General features: G+C 37.4%; 1 protein-coding gene across 1 annotated transcript in view; it reads right to left on the reverse strand.

Moving 5' to 3' along the window:
* ASXL3 (ASXL transcriptional regulator 3) overlaps positions 1-22652 on the reverse strand; it is a 150739-nt gene extending 128087 nt beyond the window's left edge. The window contains exons 1-2 of the mRNA XM_045887947.2: positions 22608-22652; positions 20203-20285 (exon numbers count right to left, since the gene is read on the reverse strand). Coding sequence (XP_045743903.2) covers positions 20203-20285; positions 22608-22652 — 128 coding nt within the window. The remainder of the gene's footprint in view (positions 1-20202; positions 20286-22607) is intronic.
* Between the last annotated feature and the right edge of the window lie 1054 nt (positions 22653-23706).

The following is a 23706-nucleotide window of genomic DNA, read 5'->3' on the forward strand; positions in this document are numbered from 1 at the left end:
TTTAGACAAAAGATTTCCTGTACATTATTTTACAGCAATATCAGTGTTCCAGTCAGGCACATAGAGACCCTCCAGACAACAACTCCAGTAATGAAAAGGGAGAAAAATATGTAAATGTAATTGGAGTGGAAAGGAAGAGAACTGGAGAGCCATGATAATAATTCAGGAAAAATTATTTTTAAACTGGACCCCTATTTAATCAGCTAACTAAAGGGTAACTGATTTAGCAGTTGCCAGAACTATAGACAACTATCTCTATGTTGATGTAAGAATAAGGGAAGTATTTTTGTGCTTTCCTTCATTTTTCAATGTTTCAAAAACCAAAACTTGACATATCAGGGCTTCTGGCCATTTGGCAAACATCTGAAGTAAGCACGACTCCAACCCACTCATTTAACCTGAATTAATATTCTTGAGGATTTATATAGCCACTTAAAGCTTTCAGGAAATAGTTCCTCGATGCACCTGACACCTAATTCCATGAAATCAATATTTCACTTAAGCTAAGTCAGGAAATCTTAAGGTGCTGAATTCAATTATGACTGTTACTTCATGAGCCACTGGTAGACAAAACATATCATTGAAATTGAAAATCATTACAGTTAAAGAGCTTTACCTCCTTTGGGGGGTTGTTTTATAAGGTACCGTTAACATAATTAATAACAGTATATCACGTTAGGATAACAATAACAACTTTAATATATGGCACAGTACTTTTCTATTGCCAAATGTCAGTTTATAAGCACAGAAACAACGTTCTCTCTGGCTATGCCTGAAATAAATCTATTGTGTGATGGTGGGAGCAAGCTGCCCGTCAATATGAAAAGAAAAACTGCTAATATTGATTCAAACTTCATTTAAAGATGAAAACAAGTATTTATTGAAATCCAGATATATTACTAGTAAGAAGAAAACAAAAATTCACACCTTCAGTCATAAGCACCATGTTATACATGACAGGCAATGGTAAGCTGAAGTTCCACATGGCAAAGTTTTGTAGACACATTAAAAAGATAAACAAAAAAAGCTTTTATAAACAGTAAGCACCTAGAATTGGTCTTCAAATGCTGTCTCTTCTCATATAATTGCTAACTACCTGATTGACCTCCGTGCACTGCTCCTTATAGTTTTTGAGGATCCAATGTGGGGTATCACTACTTCATTTTCAAAACAGAGAACAGACAAATGTTCAAAAAGATAAAATCCAAAATTCTAAACCTATTTATCCTGTAAGTGGCAAGCCTCTTAAAATTGTTCATTTTGTCACCTGGCTTGTTAAACTGAGTTTTAAGAAAACTCTAGAAATTTTCAAAACAATCGCGATGCTAATACATTCCTGTCTTTCATTTCCTCCTTGGTTTGCTCAAGCCTTCTGATAGTCATTCTTTTTCTTCTTTTTTTTCCCCCTTCCCTTTGGGACGCCCACTTCAAGTCTAACATTTGCCTGTGGCTTAACATTTGACTGTGATGGAAAGCCTGAGCTTTGCAATCAGCAAGACCCAGACTCAAATACCAGATCTTCCACCTATAACCGTGTGGAGTTAGGCAAAAATACCTAACTTCTCTCAGCATCAATTTCCTCATCTGTAAAATGAAGAAACAAGCACCTACTTCTCAATGTTATTGTGTGGATTAAATGAACTAAAAAATAGAAATTGCTTGGCTCAGTGCCTGACACTGATCAGTTACCGCATGTTAGTTTCCTGCCCTTTTGCCAAAATGACATTCAACAGACAGTTCTAATGATATTTACAGACACATACATCTGTGTTTCTTCTTTTCAGTTCTTTACCTGTATTCTACTATTAGGCCTAATAAACTTCCTCCATGTTCAACACTCAGCAAGCTTTTCATTACCCTAAAGGAAAATAACTGAAATAACATTTCATAAATAAATAATAGCCAAGAAAAGGCACCAAGTTTCTAAAGAACATGTTCAAAATTAAAGAAATTCTAGCATATTCTCTGTAAAAACTTAAAATGCCTAAGCAGTTTAAAGAAAGAAAGACAGTATTTATGCTGCAAAACTCCTTAAAAGTACAACCCAATTTGATTCTTAGTAAAACAGGGTGAGAATAATGAAGTGCTCTCAGTGAAGATAAAGCAAAACATTTACTGGGAAAAATCAGCCACCACCCTCAAGAATATGTATTAACGTAGTCAGGCTACTTCACTTAAAAGAGCCCCAAGCAAAAGGGTGAACAAGCAGACTACAGCTTCAGCAAGAAAGATCATGGAGATACAGTCGATGTTCACACGGAAGAAGGCTCAGGTATATAACAAAAAGGAAAATAAAACATGTCTACCTGATACTGCAATAGGATTTGCATGTGTAGATAAATTGGTAGTCAAAATATGGCCAGAGTTTACACAAACTGTAACTGAGACAGAGGAATTAGAAAGCACACCAGGGCCTCCCGAATTTTCCCTTTCCAACAAGTCACACTTCTCAGTTTCGATTCTAGTCTGCACTGTCACACTGACAAAAGAGAAATAACGTATGTGAGCGACATCCATCTGGGAATCTGGGAATCACCCTCATAACCTTCTACACAGTCATTCAAATCACACTGCCTGGCCTTCAGGTGTCCAGTTGTCTTCTCAAACCCACTAAACATGAACGGGGGGGATGAGTGACAACCACGCGGTTCCACACAGGAAGACCCTCAATGTCCATTTTCACCCGTCACTAGCTGGTACCTACCCGGAAGGAATGAACGGAACCACTCCAATGCAATCCCAGCCACTCCTGCTAGTTCAAGCATTCGGTTCAGCATCACCTCATGACCAACACGAAAGCAGCTGAGGCTCTAATATAATCATCATGGAAAGTTGTCCCAAATCCTTCATTCGAGGAAGATCCTTCATACACACCAACGCTGTCTCCAAGCCATGCCGGGGTCTGAAACCAGACTGGAAAATATTATATATGTGTATATATAGTAAAACTCCCACAAACCACTCTTCTACGATGTCATATTTATTTACAGCTGCTTAATCCATCCTATATATATGTATATATATAGATTGCCTTCTCAAGGTGAAATATGAACATTCAAGGAAAGATCCTTTTCATAGCAGAAGGTAAACTGATAGCATATGAAGACCTGGTGCTGCCTGGTAAGGTAGTTGAGGTGGTCCCAAATGGAATATACTCTGTCCTGAAGGGAAGAGAGAAAACACAATATTGGTTTCCAAGGCTAATCTTCTAAACTTGGTATAAAGGATCAAACTATGCTGGTGTTTAAAAAAAACAACAAAACAAAAAAACCTTGGCTTTTTCAGGAGATGAGAAAGCAATGCCAGATTAACTCTTGAAGCTCTGTTTCATATTACCAAACATGTGCCTTCTTCCTCCTGAATCCCACTATGTGGACACCACTTTCATAATCCTAGCTACCATGGCCTTGACTGTGTTATCAGAACCTCTACTGATCAAGGAACTCTCTACTTGCTCATCATGCAGACAGGACCAGAAACCTTTGAATGAATATCAACTTCAAATGGTAGGAATAAAAAAAAAGGAAAAAAAAAAAAAGATCAATGAAGCCCCAGGAGCTCTTATATGTTAAATAACAAGAACAAACCAACTTATTTAAAATATCAATTTTCCCTCTCACTGCTTAATGAATAGGCTTTTAAGAAACAAAGAGAAAGACATTATATAGAGTTTTCAAAGTTAAACCAGAGAATGCACCATTTTTATCGTCTTGAGAACTTTATTACAATATTAAAGACTATTATTTCCTTTTTCCTTCCCCTTTCTCCAAACTAATATAATACTAAAAACTAAAACTTTCAATTCCAGCACAAAATTTTACTAAGTTTCCCTATTTCCAGAATGTGTCTAAAATAAAATTAAATGGGTTAAATCATCGCAGTATTATTTCCTATGTACCTACCCTAAATTATTATTTGCATTAAGCAAATGGCTATCTGACTGCTTGTCATATATAATTCCATTTAAAATAGAATTCTGTCTTCTAATCTCCACTTCACTTGCTCTACTGGCCAGACTCATCCCATCCTTGTCAGCTATATTCAGTCTGTACTAACATGAAAAATCTCAGGAATGTCCATCCAGTGCACTGTCTCTTCCACCCACCCAATATATACTTTGGTTCCCAAGTCAACTATTCCACTGATATCAAACATCCAGAAATCTATTAGACAGGTTTGAACCTGAGATTTATATCAAACATAATACTCATTATATTTTTTTTTTCTGGACACTCTCCACTGACTCCACCACATCTCATAAAAAGTGACATAGTTCTCATAAGGAAAATGCAAAAACTAAATGGATCACCTAGGCAAAGGACCTAGAAAATACTATACTGAAAGGGGTAAAGACCCCTTGGTTGACAGCTCAAACTTACAGTCCACTTGATGCTTAGCAATATACAATGTTTTTCCTCCTAAAATTTTAAGTCCTCTTGTTTGACGTATTGACCCCCTGTTGTGTACCCTGAGGGTCTGACCAAGTACAGTGAGCATAAGAGTCTTCTCAGACCATCCCATATATATATATATATATATATATATTCAGCCAAACATTTGCTGAGATATCTTCTATGATCTACAAACTATACAGGATATACAAACATGAGTAAGACAGGCCACTAGCTATCTTGCAATTCATAGTTTAGATGGAAGACATATAAAGAAAAACAACTGTGATAAAAATACATTTAAAACATCCCTTGAAATACAAAAGAAGGAACCATATTCTGCCTGGGAATCATAGGGAAAGTTACCCGGGGGAGGTGATAATTTGCATCTTAAATGATAAACAGATAGTAGCAAGGTAGCAGTAATGGTAATAATCAACAGAAGCTAAGCATTAGCATATACGTAATTTAGTAGAATCTTGGAAATCAGATCACTACTCAAAAGTAAAATATATTCTGTCCTATATTTAGTGTAATAGACAGCATTTCCATTTCAGTATAATGGAAAACTCCCACTATACTATGAACATTTAATACATATTAAACAAGCCAAAACTGTGAGAACCTTAATGACAGAAGCACACAAATACTGACATCGATTTTCCAAATAATCATTTCCTACATGTTTAAATGGAGACCTACTTAGAGATAGCAAAGTGTTTTTTTTTATTAAAGTCTATACTCCAAAATTTCATTTTGTGTATTTGAAGCTTCATAATCAGTATCAAACAGAATTTGGATGATAGTACAAATACACAGGACTCTGAGACACATCCCCCCCCCCCAACATACCAATTAGATAATTATCAGGAGGTACGATCAGGACACTCTGTGTTAACATAGAAATCTGGAGGGTAGGAAAGCAGGAAATACCACACGGATATCATTCATTCAAAAGGCTAAAGTGGCTCAGGGGCGCCTGGATGGCTCAGTCGGTTAAGTGTTCAACTCTTGATTTTAGCTCAGGTCATGATCTCAGGGTCTTGAGATCAAGCCTCATGTCAGGCTCAGCACACTCAGCATGGAGTCTGCTTGAGACTCTCTCCCTCCACCTCTGCCCCTTCCCCCTGCACATATTCATGCTATCTCTCAAACAAATCTTAAAAAAATTTTAAAAAAAAAAGGCTAAAGTGGCCCAAATATGAAAGCTAGCTAGAGAAAAAGCTTCTCAGTTACAAATAGGACCCCCCCAAAACCATCTCATTTAATGGAAAATTATTTCCTTGTTGGTATATTATAAATTGGGGAAATCCCTGATCCTACAGTTCCAACACTGGTCATTGACAGATACATTAAAAACATCTCAAAATCAGGGCACCTGGGTGACTCAATAGGTTAAGCATCCAACTCTTGATTCTGGCTCAGGTCATGATCTCAGGGCCTTGAGATCAAGCCCAGCACCTGGCTCTGCACTAAGCAGGGAGTCTGCTTGAGATTCTTTCCCTTTCCCTCTACCCCTTCCCCCACTCCCATGTGTGCAGGCTCTCTCTAAAAATAAATAAATAAATCTTAAAAAAAAAAACACCTCAGGATCTGCTCAATCAAGTTACAATGACTTTAAATCTTATCACTGCATCTGAGTGAACATAAACTAAAATCCCTTTTCTAACTTAAGAAATTTTAAATTAAAACTTAGGTATTAAATAACATTACATACTTATTGAAACAACCTTTTGGCACCAGTGTGCCAAAAACACTACCGTGAAATACCTTAGAATACAAATTTGACTTGAAATCCATTTAATCTTGATTAATTTCCCCAAATTCCTAATAAGGCAGCAAACAGTGAAATTTCATTAATCAAGTATCTTGCAATTGACAGCACATTTTCCAAATTATGTTATTTTCATAACAGTCTTATGATGCAGATAAAGAGTTGCAATTTTCCCCCATTTTACTGGAAAGATAAAAAAAGACTGAGTGACTTATCCAGGATAACACATTATGTTAGAAGCAGAAACAGAGAATTAAAATTTCCATTCACTCAATCAGAAAATATCATGAACCTATTACATGAAGGGCACCATGGGGAAGAGATGAATCAATGAGACATGAACTCTACCATTAAGGAAATTGCAGTCCTATTATCACAAGAGAAAATCTGAGAGAGTTTATTAGATGCTACAACAAAGGAACACACATATTATGTTATAATGGAATAGGAAGGATAAAACAATGAATTAGAGCTAGAATTAAAGAATTCTTTACTGAGGAAGTGGTATAGGACTTTGGAACTGGGTTTTGGAAGTGGGGGGAGGACAAGAAATGGTGAAGGTCATTACAGGCTGAGCAGAGTCAGAGACTTGAAAATATATGGAATGTTTGCATGAAGTCAAGTAAATAGGTAATTATGTTTTCAAATGTCAAAAATGATAATACATATTTAACCTATATCAAGCCCAAGAATGAGATTTAATTTAAAAACAGATATAGCAGAGGCTGTTAGTTGTTCCTCAATAACTACCTTTCCCTACAGTGAAGACTTACATTTTAGCTGGGAACACACCACCTGCAACAGAATATAGTCTCCAGCTTCCCATTCAGCTAAGTGCAACTCTGTAACCGGCCAATGGACAAGAGGAAAACTGTTAAGCTCAACTTTCAGAAGGTATCAATAAAGGGATTTGGATGTGTCCCTTCTTCCAGTTGCTTCTTGGAACATGGATTTGGTGGCAAGCCATGTTAGACCATCAGGATGAGGATAAAATCCTAAGGATAATGGAACAATAAGACAGAAGAACACTGACTCCCTGGATATCCTGATGTAGCAAAGTTATCTCATCCATTCCTGGGACTACCTGCCTTTCAAATATAATGTGAGAAATTAACTTTTATTTTGTTTAATCACTTATTTTGGCATTCCATGATACCTGCACAAAACTACACACTAGCTTATATAAACAGGCTATGCTGTAAGGTAAATGCAAAATCAAAGTAGTTTCTTGGATAGCAATTCGCAAAACCTAAGAAAAATAACCTGAACATATATAAATTAATTGCAAAGGGTTTAATATAATCAGCAACATATAATTATAATAGGCTTTCAAATTTTAATCTATATAACAACCCTAGGCAGAGGAAAGGTCAGAAGTCAGTATTATTATATTGTAAGTGAGGAATAAGACAACATATCATGAATTCGTAAGAATTTGATAGCTCCAAATTATATTGAGTTTCACCTCACTTAATCCAGAAAATAACCATCACATATATTCCATACCACACTGATATACTAGAGATCCATTTATAAGAAAAGTCAAATGAGTCATCAATGCCAGAAAAAAGAATCAATAAGTGAAAAGTAGATTTTTGCTGTAAGTTGACAATTTACCCATTGGACTTCTCAGTCCACTCAATTTTATTGTGATTACATCTAAATATTTAATTGCTATCCATTTTTTATAGAGAATAGAGGAAAATTTAATAAGTAAACAGAAATATATTATCACAGTGTGAATGAAGAAAAAGAGCAGGCTGTAAGAGCCCAAAGGGGAAATACGATCAGAAGAAAATGGCTGCTGGATGACCTGTTTGCATCAACTTGTCTGCGCGCAAATCTATTCACCCTTGCTTCACATATTACCTCATATTACAGGCATTCCAAAGAATAATTGGAATAAGAATATTCAATAAAATGATCTAAGGCATTGTGCTTTACTGAGCTCACTGGCTAGCTACATCAGCCCACAGAGGAAGGGACATAAGATGGTTGCAACCTCTTCCCCTGTTCTTCCCAAAGTCCTTTGAGCAAGGTCTTGATGGCAACAAGGAGCTACTGAGGCCAAATTCGAGAATATTAGATCCCTAGTTGAAGTATAAATTACAGTACAATCTCTCTCACACCCCTAACTCCTGCCAACAGTGTTACAAATATGTTCTACTGGAGGCCAATAAAATCAGGTAACAGAGGGTGACTGGATCAATGAAAACCCATCGCTTCAGGAAAATCAATTGAAAGACATGTCCCTTCTAATAGTACCTTAGAATAGATTTATCTTCTTTTCTTTATATGGTCTTGCCTTCACTTACTACTAGGCTTTTGCACATTCTTAAATTCAAAACCGATCAGCCTCATCTAAGTTTTAAGATGAGTCAAATATTTACTGGTTCTATTATAGCGGACCACTCATCTTCTCTAAGCTTTAGTTTATTGATCTGTAAAATAAAAGTTTAAGACCATATGATTGGCAAAGTCCTTACCAGAAACAGAATATTATAGTACTGAGTTAAACTTCATCTCAGATTGCAACCTAATGTAGTAAAGGCTGGTCTAAATGCATTGTTTTAAAGGAAGCTCGCTTTCAAATAAATTCTCAAAAGCATTGCTTAGAGTTGGGATAGTAATGACAATAGCAAATGGCCCCTTGTGTAAAACAGTCCTGACTTTACCAAAGAGTCTAATTCTTCAGCTGTTAGGAATTATTCAGCCCACTGTTCTTCTATCCCAAGAAACTCTTCTAAAAAAGACTGGAAACTGCTTGGGTGACCAGGTGGGTGAAAATTGAGTACGGAAAGGACTAGATTTAAAATTTAGATAATTATCTGCTCCTACTCAAATTTCTACAGACACTATTTCACACTTCCTCATCACTCTGTTATGAAAAGTAAGAATATACCATTGTATTAATATCCAAACTAATCTATAAAACTTTGAAAATTAAGTTATTGGTGGCTGCCTCAAAAGGGTGGTATCTAAAAATAGTATTAACATAAATTCTAATTCAAAAAATCAAAGTTAACATTTTTAATATTAAGGCTGGATAAAATAAGTGAGCAGTGAAAACTGTTGGAATTCCAAATAGTACTTTCTGTATTCCTGACTTAGCCCTTCCTTCTAAAGTGATCTTTGCTCATCCTGACACTTCAGAATTTAAGATTGGAGCCAATTAGACTTTCCCATTAGCAACAACTTTTTCCAACAAATCTTCATGAATGCCATTTTTCTGTATCTAGAACCAGCAGATCACCTTCAATAAACACAAATTAAGCAACAAACTGAAAAATAATCATTGTACAAATTGTTGTATTTTATGCAGACATGCTAGAAAAGAACTAAGTAATGAATTCAGGTTAGCTGTAGTGGCCTGAAGGAGAACGTGCTCTGCTTGGAAATTTTACATCTGTCTTTTGAAAAATGAAAAATAAAAATAAAAAGGAAAGAGTAGTGTTTTATACCTCCCAGTGGAAATACAATGGATGGATGAGATGAGGAAGGATGGATAAATGGTCATGATACAGATTACCAATGACAGGAAAGTACATCTGCTCCTTCTTTGCTTAAGATAATTTCCCCAAAAAAGGCAGTAATGCTGCTTCTGAAACCATACTCACTTATTCTTTTAGGCCTCCTTTTCTCCCCCTAGATGCACCTCTTAAAAGAAGAACAATGTTAATAACTTAGCCTCCCCTCTCCCCATCTAAGCATGGTTTAGTCAATCCCATCTATTTTCATTCAACTGTTTCACAAATGGAGCCACTGCCACCCTCTAAAATTGCCCTTTGGATTATCTACATTTTGTTAGCGATTATACTTTGGTCACAGTTTGCAAGCGCCCCAGAAACAAGTTTCAATCCGTTAAGTCCAATATCAACAACAATATGGTGAGAATCCTCTGAAGCCTTTGATCCTCCCACTACCTGAGGCATGTTTCCCATCCTCGCAGCATTACCTTCTAAAACAAATAGGCAGGAGGTACATTCAAATATGTCTTGCTGCTGTCTGTAAGCCCAAATGTTCACTCAAAGTCATCATTACGTGGGACAAGCGTAAGAGTTAAAAACTCATCTGAGGCTTTGCATTCCCCAAATCTAAACAGATTATTGAAATGTCTTTTTCACCCTTCAATCCTACTTATCATTAGGCTATAAACTTGAAGAGTCTGAACACACCTATCTATAGACTAGACTTTAACTCAGTAAGTAATTCATAAGAAACTCAAAAATTAGCCCGAAAAGCTGCTAAAGGGAATAAGTTTGGGGTGGCGGTAATTTACTTAATAGAATCCACATAACCAACACTTCCCTTAATCCAAAATTTTATTAGGCTCAAGCTATAAATATTTTTAAAAGATTAAATGCGATTGGTTCTGAATCAGACATCAAATCCAAGATTTGCCAATTGCTAGTTGAGTGAACGGTCTCAAGTTACCTAACCTCACCTGCTTCAATTTCCCTATCTGTGAAGTGGGTAATAAAATATCATCAACCCACCTCAAAGTTTTTAAAAAGATAATTCATGTAAAGTCCTTAGCATTGGGCCTAATATAAGCAAACGCTTTTTAAAAATTAGGAATCCTTTGAACCATGAGGCCCCTACTCATTAATTTGCAAAAGCATGGTATCTCAGCTCTATGCCAAACAGATTAATGGATACAAAGATGTAAATTCCTAACCATAATGGCCTTATATTTGTGATGGAAAGACAATACTGCTTGACATGTTGGAATAGCATATATTTTATCAAGAATTCAAGAGAGACTTAGGGCGCCTGGGTGGCTTAGTCGTTAAGCGTCTGCCTTCGGCTCAGGTCATGATCCCGTGATCCTGGGATCAAGCCCCACATCGGGCTCCCTGCTCCGCGGGAAGCCTGCTTCTCCCTCTCCCACTCCCCCTGCTTGTGTTCCCTCTCTCGCTGTCCCTCTCTCTGTCAAATAAATAAATAAAATCTTAAAAAAAAAAAAGAATTCAAGAGAGAATTAGAAATTCCTAAATTTAAAAACTAAATATATATGTAATTTATACATATTTATATATAAAGCTAAATATATATATATTTATTTTTTAATCATTATGCGCTAGGCTGAAGACATGCTTTACAGAGAAGAGATTAAAAGACCTTATTAAATGACACAGAAAAATGGTCTGGAACCGTGTTGTTAAATCCTCAAAAAGCAGGGACTACATTTTATTCATTCATTAATCCAGCGACCTCTACCCTCTCAATAACGTAACATGTGCTTAATAAATGTTAATGGAATGAATACATGCCTTAAAGCTTCCACAAAACCTCAGGATCTAACACAATGAGCACAGTGTGTAGGCACTTAGTAGGTATTTAATTGATTACCATCGTGTTATGATACCAACATCTCCACAACTTTCTTTTCTCTTCTTCGATGTCCTCTAAGTTGATCACCAAGCACCAGACAAAGCCCCACACCTATACCTGGCCAGACTGAAGAGAGGGCTGAGCCTGAGCACAAACAAGCCTTGCACAGCACCCACAGTAGATCTTCATTTCTTTTTTAAAAAAATGTTGATAGAAATCACCCGAATTTCAGGCAGAATCCCAGTCCACAATTATCAATTTGATTCTGCATCCAAGCATCTCAGGAGTTGCAGGATAAATAGTCTTTAATCGTCCTGAAGGAACTAAGACTTGTTCTTAGGAATTACGCATTGTAGCTTTTAGAAAACCTGGCTTAACAAAACATCGTAATTTTTATTCTTCTGAAAACAAATCAACTATAAAAAGAAGTCCCCATGTCAGCATATCAACTGTTTTGCATTTGAATTATGTTGTCAAGTTCAAAACAACGAAGCAAAACTAAAATCATAGGCATGTGGCAATTAAGAGCACAAGTAATGAAATTAAGAGAGAAAGAGAAAAATACCACTTAGAAAAAGATTAAATAAAATCACCCCAGTTTAATGCCTATTCCTTCCCAAAGGTTTTCACCTGCATAGGCTACTTAGACTCACATATAATGTAATTTTATATCCATTTCTGCTTCTATTTCTGCACTGAAATATTTATAGAGTGCTCAGTATTTCTGGAGTAAATTATACCTAGATCTTGATAAAGCTGAAATCACCTAAATTACCTTTTTTTGTTCAATTATTTGGCAGAATGGAGAAAGCAAGCTTGACAGAATAAAAAGATGTATTAAGAAATGGCCACTTCATAGCTATAATCGCATTCCTTAGTGAATATTGATGCCTTGAGGGTTATAGGCAATCGGCACAGCTACTTTCACCAAAGGCTTCAAATAAAATCCAAATAAATTTATGTTATATGAATATAGACATTATATTGGAACACAAAACTTAAGCCGAGTATTCTATGGTTTATATGTTAAGAATAACATATGAAAATACATATTAGGAGTATATAAAAACAGAAGCACAGTACAATGTTAAGCATATTGTTATGAATACCCTCCAAGATAAATCAGCTATTCCAAATTCTAGAAATATTCTTATGTTACGCCATGAGTTCTGGCGATCTAAAGTTCCAAGTTCTGAATCACTATTATGAACTGATTTTTGTGCCCCCAAAGCTCATATGGTGAAGCCCTAGCCCCCAGCATGCCTACATTTGGAGATGGGGCCTCTAAGGAAGCGATTAATGTTTAATGAGGTCTAATAAGGATGGGGCCTTCTTGATAGGAGTAGTGTCCTTATAAGAAGACGCAGCAAAGAGCTCACCCTCTGTCTCTGCATGCACATACCCAGGAGAGGACATGTGAGGACACAGTAAAAAGGGGACCATCTGCAAACCAGGCAGAGAGCCATCACCAGAAACCTACCCTGCTAGACCTTGACCTGGGACTTCTACTAGCCTACAGAACCGTGAAAAATAAATTTCTATTGTTTAAGCCACCCAGTCCATGGTGTTTGGTTATGACAGCCTGAGCAGACTAAGCCAATCACTATTAACATGACTTCAGTCAGGGAACTAGGAAGAGTCCTGTTCCAAATTTATCACATTAGCGTGAGGCATTCCATCTGACAAGGGCTACCTCTCCTTCTGGCAATCCGATCTTCTAGGCTCTTATGGAACACTGTGGTAACTACTACACAGTTCATGAACGCCTCCTGGGGCTCTACTTCTACCTTCCAAAATCATGAAAAGTCACAGCAGAAGGCAAGTAGTTACCTGTGGCTATAATAGCAGATACTTGACTACTAAGGCTTTAAAGCTGCCCATGTCCAGTTTGATTAGGTAGTGCTAGGAGCTGGAAGCCTACCTCGTAGGGCGATGTTTCACATAATTACTTTAACTCAGGAAATGATTCCAAAGGAATATATAATCTTATTCCCCTGAATCACTTTTCCACAAAAAGAAAAGTAACCATAATTAAAAAAAAAAAAGTTTAGATAAAATAGAATGGGATTAAGAGGTACAAACTTCCTATTTTAAAATAAATAAGTCATGGAGATTACAAGTACAGCATAGGGAATACAGTCAATAATATTGTAATAACGTATGGTGACAGATGGTGACTGCATTTATGGTGAGCACTGAGTAATGTATAGAACTGTCAAATCACTATGTTGTACACCTGAAACTAAAAAAAAAAAAAAAAGTTAAAAAGTTTAATTTGTGACAGATTGCAAAGTTATTTTTAAACAATTAGTGATATTCATGTATAAATTCTGAATTCTTATTTAACCAGTTTTACACCATTTAACTTAAAGCAAGTTAATTATGTACAATGCCAATGAATGATATTTTAAGTGGTATTTTTTGGGAAGAACCAAATATATACATAAATGACCAGATTGCAAATTCAAAATCCCATCTAACTATAAAATATAATGGATGCTCTCATCATTTACATCATAAACCCTACATTATCAGAATATCATGCATTTATTCAGGTATCACGTGACTAGGAAAAAAGCAACATACCCCAGTTTCATCTAATTATCACCAAACATATAATGGACAATACCTACTGATTCATAGTTTGCTAGGTGCAATACATTCTCTGGAATATTTTGGATTATTAGTTAAGAAATCCTACTATAAATGGTAGTGTTTATTTCAGGGAAAAAACGTACTTAAAATGGGGGAGACTGGGTTTAAAGAGACCAGAGAAGAAGATACTACATTAATCTAGTTAAAAAATTACAAGTGCAAAGACTGAATGGGAAGGAGTAGGGACACAAAGAAAGAAAGATGTAATTAAGAAGTAGAACTAACACTACCCAAGAACCAACTGGCCATGGGGGCATCAAAGAAGGGAGTTGGGAATGACTGATTGAGACTTCTAATCTGAGTAATGATGACAAGTAAAATTTTATATCAGCGAAGAGGTAAATCTATTCTCAAGGCTCGCTTACACACTCACATTCACACAGCTATACACATGCATAAATAAATGCAGATTGTCCTATGTTTCTGTTTAATAACACTATTGTCTCATTTGCCCCCTCTAAGTAGCTGACCGTGCACACCATTTACACAATGAGAGGATTAGATGTTAGCAAATGGCAGTGGTGACACTGTGAGTTAACACTGTAATTCTAAAATGCCTCAGCACAAACTAGACCACCATTTCAGTGTGAAAGGAGGGATGCCAACATGGAGTCTGGAGATAAGAATTGATTTTGCAGTAGAAATTATTTGTGTTTCTGTCTTATCTCTAGACAAAACATTTCAGCAGTGAGAAAGAATCATCTCCTATAGTACTAATTAGAAACGTAAATCTCACCAAGAGAAATGCCAAGAAATTTTATTGTTTGTCACTATACATGGTAATAGAATTTTCTGACATTTATCCCCCTAGAAAAATGCAACATTTCTAATAAACCACAGTACGAAGCAGAGATCCTAATTTCAGCATATCATAACACAGACTGCAAAACAGAAAACATGCAAAACCTAAGGCGAGTAGCTAAAAACAAATTTATTCTAAGAATTATCAGTGGGGAGAAAAAAGTTCTCATTGATACCAGAATAATTACAAAATCTTGGGTTGTCAATTTCACGTTCCACATTGCAAAGTCAAAAATACGTCCACATTCTGAGTAACACTAAACACAACAGAGACCGTTTATAAAGCTTTTCAAATGTCCCTACTGTGATATATAATCATAGGCTGTTGCTCTGCAAATGGTTGGTGAAATCTAACATTTTTTTTAAAGTAAGACATCTATAATCTTATAAAAATGTACCTCATAAATATTGCCCTGCCCCCAAACCAACAGAGGTTTTTTTTTATTGCTTTGTGTATGTGGGGTGGTTTTTGTTTTGGTTTGGTTTTTGCCTTTATTTTATGACTGCCTTATCTCCATTAGAAAACCATCTGCCTATTAGCAGATAATATGAAAACTAAATCAAGGTTCATGCTACCTTAATGACAGGTATCTTGTAATGATGATGCCCATAAGAAATTATCTCTCACTGATGAATGGTCTGCTCTCACTAGGTAAGTGCTGCAAGCCTCACTACTTGACCTTGCTGCCCCTGGGTGTGTTCCTATGTGAGAGCAAATACTTCTTTGGAAGCATCACTTTAAAAATTACATAAGCAGAGAAAAACACATCCTCAGGCATCAAAAATCCCTCAGTCCTCTTTGTAAAGGAATTAGAACTTCTGAATAAGCAAACCAAAAACAGAAAAGCAGAATTAGGACAACCCCAAATGTCATCCAAACCAACATGGTAACTGGAGTTACTCCTCTTTTTCTATGAACATGTTTCTAATTACTGGAGACAAGTGCTCGCTTTGGCAGTACAATACTGAAATTACTGCAGACAAGAACATATTCTACAGTAGCACCCTGACTCCCTGAGGAAGGGGGAATGTTTAGTCAAGCAGTTCAAACAGGCTTTATATCAAATATCCATCCACAAAAGCAGCAGACTGGAATACGCACATTTTTATCCCCTCTATACAAGCAACATGGCTATTTGATTGATTATAAGATTCTGATCATCTGAAAAGCATTCCAAACAGCTATGTCTTATCAATGGTTCACAACTCATAACACAAAGTAACAAAATCCTGGAAATACTCAGAATCAAATACATAGATGGACCAAAGTAAAATTATATTAATAAAAATCTTCTGTGTTATTATACAGAAGGGAATTAAAACCTACCAAATACGTTTTCATTAAAAATTCTAGCAAATCATGCCATGATACTATTTTTTTTCCAACAAAAGTCATATGGCCTTCTGACCTTTTTTAAAACCACATGGAAAGTACTTTTTGCAGTCTGTCTTTTCCAAATAAAATTTAATCACACACTACACATTTCATCAGTAACATGAAAAAGATACAAAGAACATGATATAGAAAAGCTGTCCTCTTTTTATCATGTCTACATAAAAAAGTATGCAATTTAAGGTATCACTTGAAAAGAGGAAAAGATAGCATAAAATGTCAAGAATTTCATCACAGTCAAATAAATTAACAATATCACATATACTGAACTCTTTCAAATACTCGTATCAGCTTTGCCAAAATTATTTGTGTGTTTTCTATTACAAATGACAAGTTTAAACCAGAGGCACTTGCAGTGTTTGAAAACAGGCCACAGCACAACAGCCTTACTTGCTCACATATAATCTGCCAGAGATTATCAGCATGCATATATTTAATGGGGTACCCACAAAACTGTTAGGTTCCTTTTGATTAAAACACACAAAGTAGGGGCGCCTGGGTGGCTCAGCCGTTAAGCGTCTGCCTTCAGCTCAGGTCATGATCCCAGGGTCCTGGGATCGAGCCCCGCATCGGGCTCCCAGCTCAGCGCGAAGCCTGCTTCTCCCTCTCCCACTCCCCCTGCTTGTGTTCCCTCTCTCACTCTGTCTCTCTCTGTCACATAAATAAATAAAATCTTTAAAAAAAAAAAAAACACACAAAGTATTATAAAGGATGAAAAATACAACATATAACGTTAAAAAGAAGCTTCTAACCCCAAATGGAAGCCAAAGTCATCACTAAGCACCAGAAAATTAACATCCTGAGAAAGAGGATTATTTATTCAACAAATACTGATTGACTATCTGCTGAGTGTCAGGAGTCTTAGAGGCCCTTCCCTTAAAAAGCCCACAGGCAGGCGCAGGTAGACAAACAAGGACAAAATTACAGGACAGTGATGTCAGCGCTACACGGAATGAAGGACCCCCATGGAACTTGAAACAAACGGCATTAGTTTAAATCCAGTTCAGAATGATGATGGATAAAGCCCCAATCTTCTCTTTTTCTAGAAATGCTAGGTACAGTGGTGGGCTGTTTGGGGGAGGACCACTACTGTGACCTCTCATCCACCAAGACCACCAGCAGGTCACGGCCACCTTAGTAACTTTCACAATCACTCCCCTCCCCCTCCATTTAATCAGGCATATCATAAAACCCGCATTTCTTGGAAAACACATCATTAATAAATACCTAGAAATTAAACAGTCATGTATGACCTTATGATGATGGAATTTCTTAATGTAACTTAAGAAAAACAGATACAGTTATACTTCATTTACTCAGCTACCATAAATATTTGGAAAACATTTAGAAACTCGGAAGGCAGCAAAAGAGTACATTAAGTAGGCAAAATAAATGTCAGAATCTGCTCCCTAACACAACACACGTAACAGGTAGCAAAGTCCAAAACTCACTCAAAGCATGTACTTTTATTTTAGAGATGATCCTCATAAGCAAACCAGGAAACAAGGGAAGAGTGGTCACAGACACACTGGCCATAAAAACAGGTCACTACTGGCAGGAGAGAGAAGACTCAAAGAAAGCAGAAAGAAATACGAACGAAAATGTGTGGTCTGAGGCCCGTTGATGCAGAGCTGTTCTTACAGAATAGAACTCAAAGAGAACTATGGTCTCTTTCTTCGCCTGCTCCCTTTCCTATTCAACTTGTGAATTCCTCGCAGGTACATCCAATATTACCATACTGGTTCATCAGTATTTGTAAAAACAAACATGTTTTTTTCTTTATAGAAGGACACAATAATTGGGTGGAGGGGGCAGAGAGGGAGGGTTATATTCGGAGAAATAGCAGGTTACGTTTTTCCATTTCAGTATTCTTGCAAGGAACTGTTTTGTGTTTTGTTTTGTTAACCACCTATGCGTAAAGCCCTTTAATGTACCATTCTGGGAAGACCAGCTTTTTGAAAAATATGAAATAATGCTGTTACAATAATAAGTGTAATTAAAATGCTGTTCAGAGGCACGGGACAGGAATTTCAGATCTCAAGGTATGCAACGACCAATGGCAGCACAGTCGCTCCTCTTGAGAAGACCATCGTAATGGACACATTTCAAATGTCTGCTTCTAGGAGATGCTTATTATGTCTACGTTGGCAGGTTCCACTGGCACAGAGCCCACATGCAACAGGAGTTGATATCCTTAGACTGTTTTTTACCTCCTCTTTTCTTTTGGCTGCTGTACAAACATTTTCAGTGCTTTCTAAATGGCATAAATATTTTCGGGGCTTCTAACAGCCAGCAAGGAGAAAATTTCCAGGGGTCCCCATTTTGGTCCCTAACTCTGCAGGCTGACATCTGGCTTCGAAGAACAGGATTACCCTTAGCAGAGCTGTTCGGCTCTGTCAGCAACTTCTCTCCCCACTGTGGCCTCCAGTCTGCTGGGGACACAATTCTTCCAAACGGTGTAGCTACATTATCTCAAGCTGTGTCTTCAGAACAGGCAGAAAAATCCTCCAACACAGACGTGAAAATCTGAGCCCAGATGTCCTACACCCCTCTAAGTCATGATGTTCGTGGATCAAACTTGCAAAGGATGCATTTTAAACAGCTAGAAGCTGATGTTACCCACGCTTTACAGTAAGAGGAGTTACAGGTGATACTGATTTTTTTAGGAAAAGTTGGCCTCAGGAAGATATTCCTTTCTCTCAGCAGTTCTACCTCAGTATCAGGAAAAACATCCAAAAGGTAGCTCTGCAGCTCTAACTCTCACCAAGCTGCAGCTACTGTATGCTCGGTGGCTTAGAGGTGGACAACTTCATACAGAAGTAATTCACGCTATGTAACATGGACAACTACATACTCATATGACAGCTCTAGGTTTATTTTATTTTGTAACAAACTTCTTTTTTCTCCTTGAGTAATATCAAAATGGCCCTCAACTGATGGCTAAAGGCCAAACTGTAAAATTAGTAACGGCTTATCGCAGGTAAACAAAACGCAGTATATATCCATACAATGGAATATTATCTGGCAACAAAAGGGAGTGAAATACTGATTCATGCTACAACATGGATGGACCTTGAAAACATTTTGCTGAAGTGAAAGAAGCCAGACACAAAAGGCTACATATTGTATAATTCCATTTATATGAAATGTCCAGAACAGTCAAATCCACAGACCCAAAAAGTTCAATCGTGGTTACCAGAGGCTGGAAGGAGTAGGGAATGAGGAATGACTGCTTAATGGGGATGGACTTTCATTCAGGGTGATGAAAATGTCCTCAAATTAGACAGTGGTGTTGACTGCACAACTTTGTGAATATACTAAAAACCACTGAATTATACCTTTTAAAGGGGTGAATTTTATGGTATATGAATTATATCTCAATAAAATTGTTATTAATTTTAATAACTGATTAATGACGCTCCAAGTAGAGGAATTCTAAAGAGAAAACGACTAAATTTCCAGCCACATTTATTAGCACTTTGAATTTTATCAGAGTGACCTAATCTTTGTATCCTGGGATCTAATAAGCCTGTACAAGAGTTCCTCTTTACTTTCAGAAACAAAATCTCCTCTTACAAGACACAGAGAAAGAGGAGTAACTCCAGTGAAAGGCTAATTCAGGCAGCAAGGCTCTTTGTTAACAAAATACATTCTATGTTAACCTGTCTAATGTATTTTATTAGGCCAACAGGCAGTTCCAAGGAAATCTTCAGTCATCCAAATATTTGGCAATCACAAAAGAATTTGCAGGTAATTACTTAATCCACAATCAACTACAATATCAAAATCTAGATACATCTACTGCTTTGCAATTAGTGGCAATGAAAATAGAAAATGCAAATATGAATACTGACCTTGTTTCTTTTAACCCTTCTTTCTGAATGACTTCCAATATCTGCTTCGCTGTCATTGGTGAATTGGGGTGTTTTTCTAGTGCCTAAAAAATAAAAATAAACATAAAATTCCTGTATTATTGTTTGAAGGCATACGAAATAAAAATGTTTGTGAATCATGCAAGGCTTCCTTAAAATTTTAAAGGGGGAAGGGGCCATTACGTCAAAATAAGGTCCTATCACACAGTTCAGGTGTCTAAAGTGAAAATGTAATTCTTTTCTGGACATTTATGGCAATTTCTGCAACATGGGGGTCATTCTTAAAAAAAAAAATCACAAAGGCATACACACCAAAAAAAAAGAAAAAAAAATGTGACACCTGACAAAACCAAGTTAATAAATGTATATAATTTCCTTTATTAAAAATTGCCAATATTTTATGGTTAAAGACAGGTTTTCAGGCTATTAAAATGTTTCCTAAATCTCCAGGACCTTGGAAACATGGAGCCTGGACACTAGCAACAGCAGAAAACAAAGTGCTGGTTAGAAATAACCTCACTGGATTCACATTTTGATCAACCTCTTTTGTATTAAAAAAAAAAAAAAGAGGGGAAAAAAAAAATCCTTCATGGCCGAAATGGGAAAAAAAGCCTACAGAAACCCAAGTAAGTCATTACAGTGTGTGTTCCAGTTCAGCTCAGTTTCCTTTCTTCTGCCTTTTTCACTTAATTTCAAGTAAACCCCTTCCTCTTCCCACTCAGCCCACCTCAGTTTTATGAACTGAGTCCCATTTTTCTTTCTCTCCCCTTCTGGCCTCCTTATTTTTGAGTGGAAGGGAGTTGTTTTAAACAAAGTGTGGGGAATGCATGGGACCTGGCTCATTATTTCCACAGGCATTAGACCATCAGACCTGGAAATGAAGTTTCTTTATTTGTCCAGGGATTTCATTACATGTAGGGAAAGCAGTCAACAAGAACGCCCACACTGCTCATCAGCACGGACGACAGGGGCCACCTCCGGGGATGAGAACCAGGTCTATACACATCCTCACAGTGACTTCCTCCGAGGGTACACAACACCTACTTAAAGATGCCGTACAGAAGTTTCTGCACATTCTAGAGTTCTAATTTAGGATTATTTGCTAGAACGATCATAATTAGTAACAGGGTCACTTTAAAAACTAAACATTGAAAAGGCTTCTGCACCTGTTCAAAATAGCTCCGTGATCTCTCCTAACTATCATGGCCAAGTTGTAAGTAGCACTGGCAAAGTTCTCCGGTGACTGACAGACAGCCTGCCCCATTCCAGCCTTCACCATCGGGGCCAATTTCCTGTTCTCCCCTCTCTCTAGTTCTCAGGAAATGTCCCCATTTTCCCCAGTCCGGATCCGTCCCTTAGCCGTAGTCAGTAAGTCCTTTAAAGAACCCAGCATTGTGAGCTACACTAGAAAGAGGGTATGGCCACGAGTATGTCCACAGGAAAGAAGGAAAACGGTCCTCACAGAGGAGGCCGCTGGAGAGCTCACCTGAAAACTGGGAAGGGGGAAAAAGAAACATAGGCACAGCTGTATAGGGAAGAGGACTAACGTGTAAAAAATATTGGCTGAAAAAAAAAGGCAAGAAGGAAACTGCATCGTAGAGCTGAAAAGGAGGAAGATTAGATCACAGAGAAAGGCGGGAAAGAAATAGACATGAAAACAAAAAGGCGAGAACTGTAAGCAGAACGGTGCATACTTATGAATTACTGAAAGGAGATGCTGTGGGCGCATGGACTATATATAGGGTGGGCATCACCCCAAATGACAGGCAATGCTGGGGACACTCATGGTCTCTCATAAGAGATATGGGCAGAAGGTCAAAAGACACAGACAGACACAAGTAAGCAAGCAAGGAAGAGGGAAACTGGCGGGGAGAGACACAGGATGGCAGAAAGGGGGGGAGTGGGGACAAGGGAGCGAAAGGAGGACAATTGAGCTGAACTGGGAATGTCCAAAAGGCAAACTGATTAAATCTAGAAAGGGCCGAAGAGGAAACTCCAGCGTACTGGGCAACGTTTTAACGGAAATTTGGGTGCACTCAAAAGTGGGGTTACTCACTGTGGAGGATTCCCTGTTTCTCTTCCTGAGTACAGGCCCCTCAGCACACCTGGGCCGCTCCTCCCAGCAATTGAGAGAATTGGGATAGCCCTGTCCCCTTCTCTATGACATCACATCCTACTCTACAAAGGAAGTAAAAGTGCCAAGAATTACATCATGAAGTGGGTGAGAGGCAGGAAGGAAATGATGAAGCCACACAGAACACCAGAAGCCACCCTCAGTTCCTGCAAGACAGAGAAAGGAGACAGAGAAGGAGAGGTTCCTGGTTGTGAACAAGCTTCACTGAACTAGCTGTGTGAACACGAACAGAACAAAGAGAGAGAGAAATTACCTTCACAGAACAAAACATCGATACCATCGAAATAACGCGACACATGGTGGAGACATGAATCAGACTCACAGGCAGCCATGCTCAAACACCACAGTGGGCACGATCCACAGTCGGAGGGAGACAGCCCGCTCTGCGACCAGGCCCAAACACCAGATTGAGTAACCACCCTTGGCCCCAACGCTCTCTTGGCTGTGAGGTGTTACGGTTTCATACACCCTGCAAAATTAAACTTCCTGAATGATCCTTCTTGACGTTTTCAAATACCAATGGGTGGGCATCACCCCAAATGACAGGCAATGCTGGGGACACTCATGGTCTCTCATAAGAGATATGGGCGGAAGGTCATAGGTCATAGGTCACCATCTTGTACCTACCTCTTTAGAAACTGGGGTCAAGGATGTGTTAGGACACGGAAGAGAGTAACATTACTCACGATTTTTAAGACTTTATCATAATAAGATTTTATAGGGCCAATAAATATTTCAGAAAATCAAAACATGTTGAAACTGGCTTGGGCAGTAATGATGTTAACTGTGACGAAATAGAAAATTCAATTCTAAAGTTTTCCATGGATAAGAATCATTTAAAATGACCTTATTTTTAGATAGTAAAAATTGGAAAAATGCAAACTCATACCTATATTATAGAAAACAAAATGTACCCACAAGTCTACAGACAAGAATATTTGTGTTTTCCTTCTAGTTTTTCCTATCCATACATACCAATTTAATATAATTATATAAAGTATGTGCAAATACTGTTAGCTATCTTAATTTTCTCCAAGCAATATGAATTCTTCAAAATGGGCATCATAATTAACACTTCACTGAAGATAGGCATTTATAGTCTTTTAAAAATTCAATTAATAAAGACTATATTGAATGTAACTTTCTTAGAGTATTATTGAATCAAAGGATGTGAGCTCTGTCACGTCTCTTGTCAACTGCGTCCAAAAAGATTTTAACAATTTACACTCTCACCAAGCAGAACTAAATCTGCCTCTCTTACCACAACTTTGCCAATATTCAGCATTATCTTTTAGTAGTATTTGCCAACTTAGTAGGTCAAAAAGTAATGGCTCATTGTTATTCTAATCACA

This window comes from Mirounga angustirostris, unplaced genomic scaffold (genome assembly GCF_029215605.1).
Source record: "Mirounga angustirostris isolate CCGP_5_RB_7025 unplaced genomic scaffold, mMirAng1.0.hap1 SCAF_14, whole genome shotgun sequence".
Taxonomy (NCBI): domain Eukaryota; kingdom Metazoa; phylum Chordata; class Mammalia; order Carnivora; family Phocidae; genus Mirounga; species Mirounga angustirostris.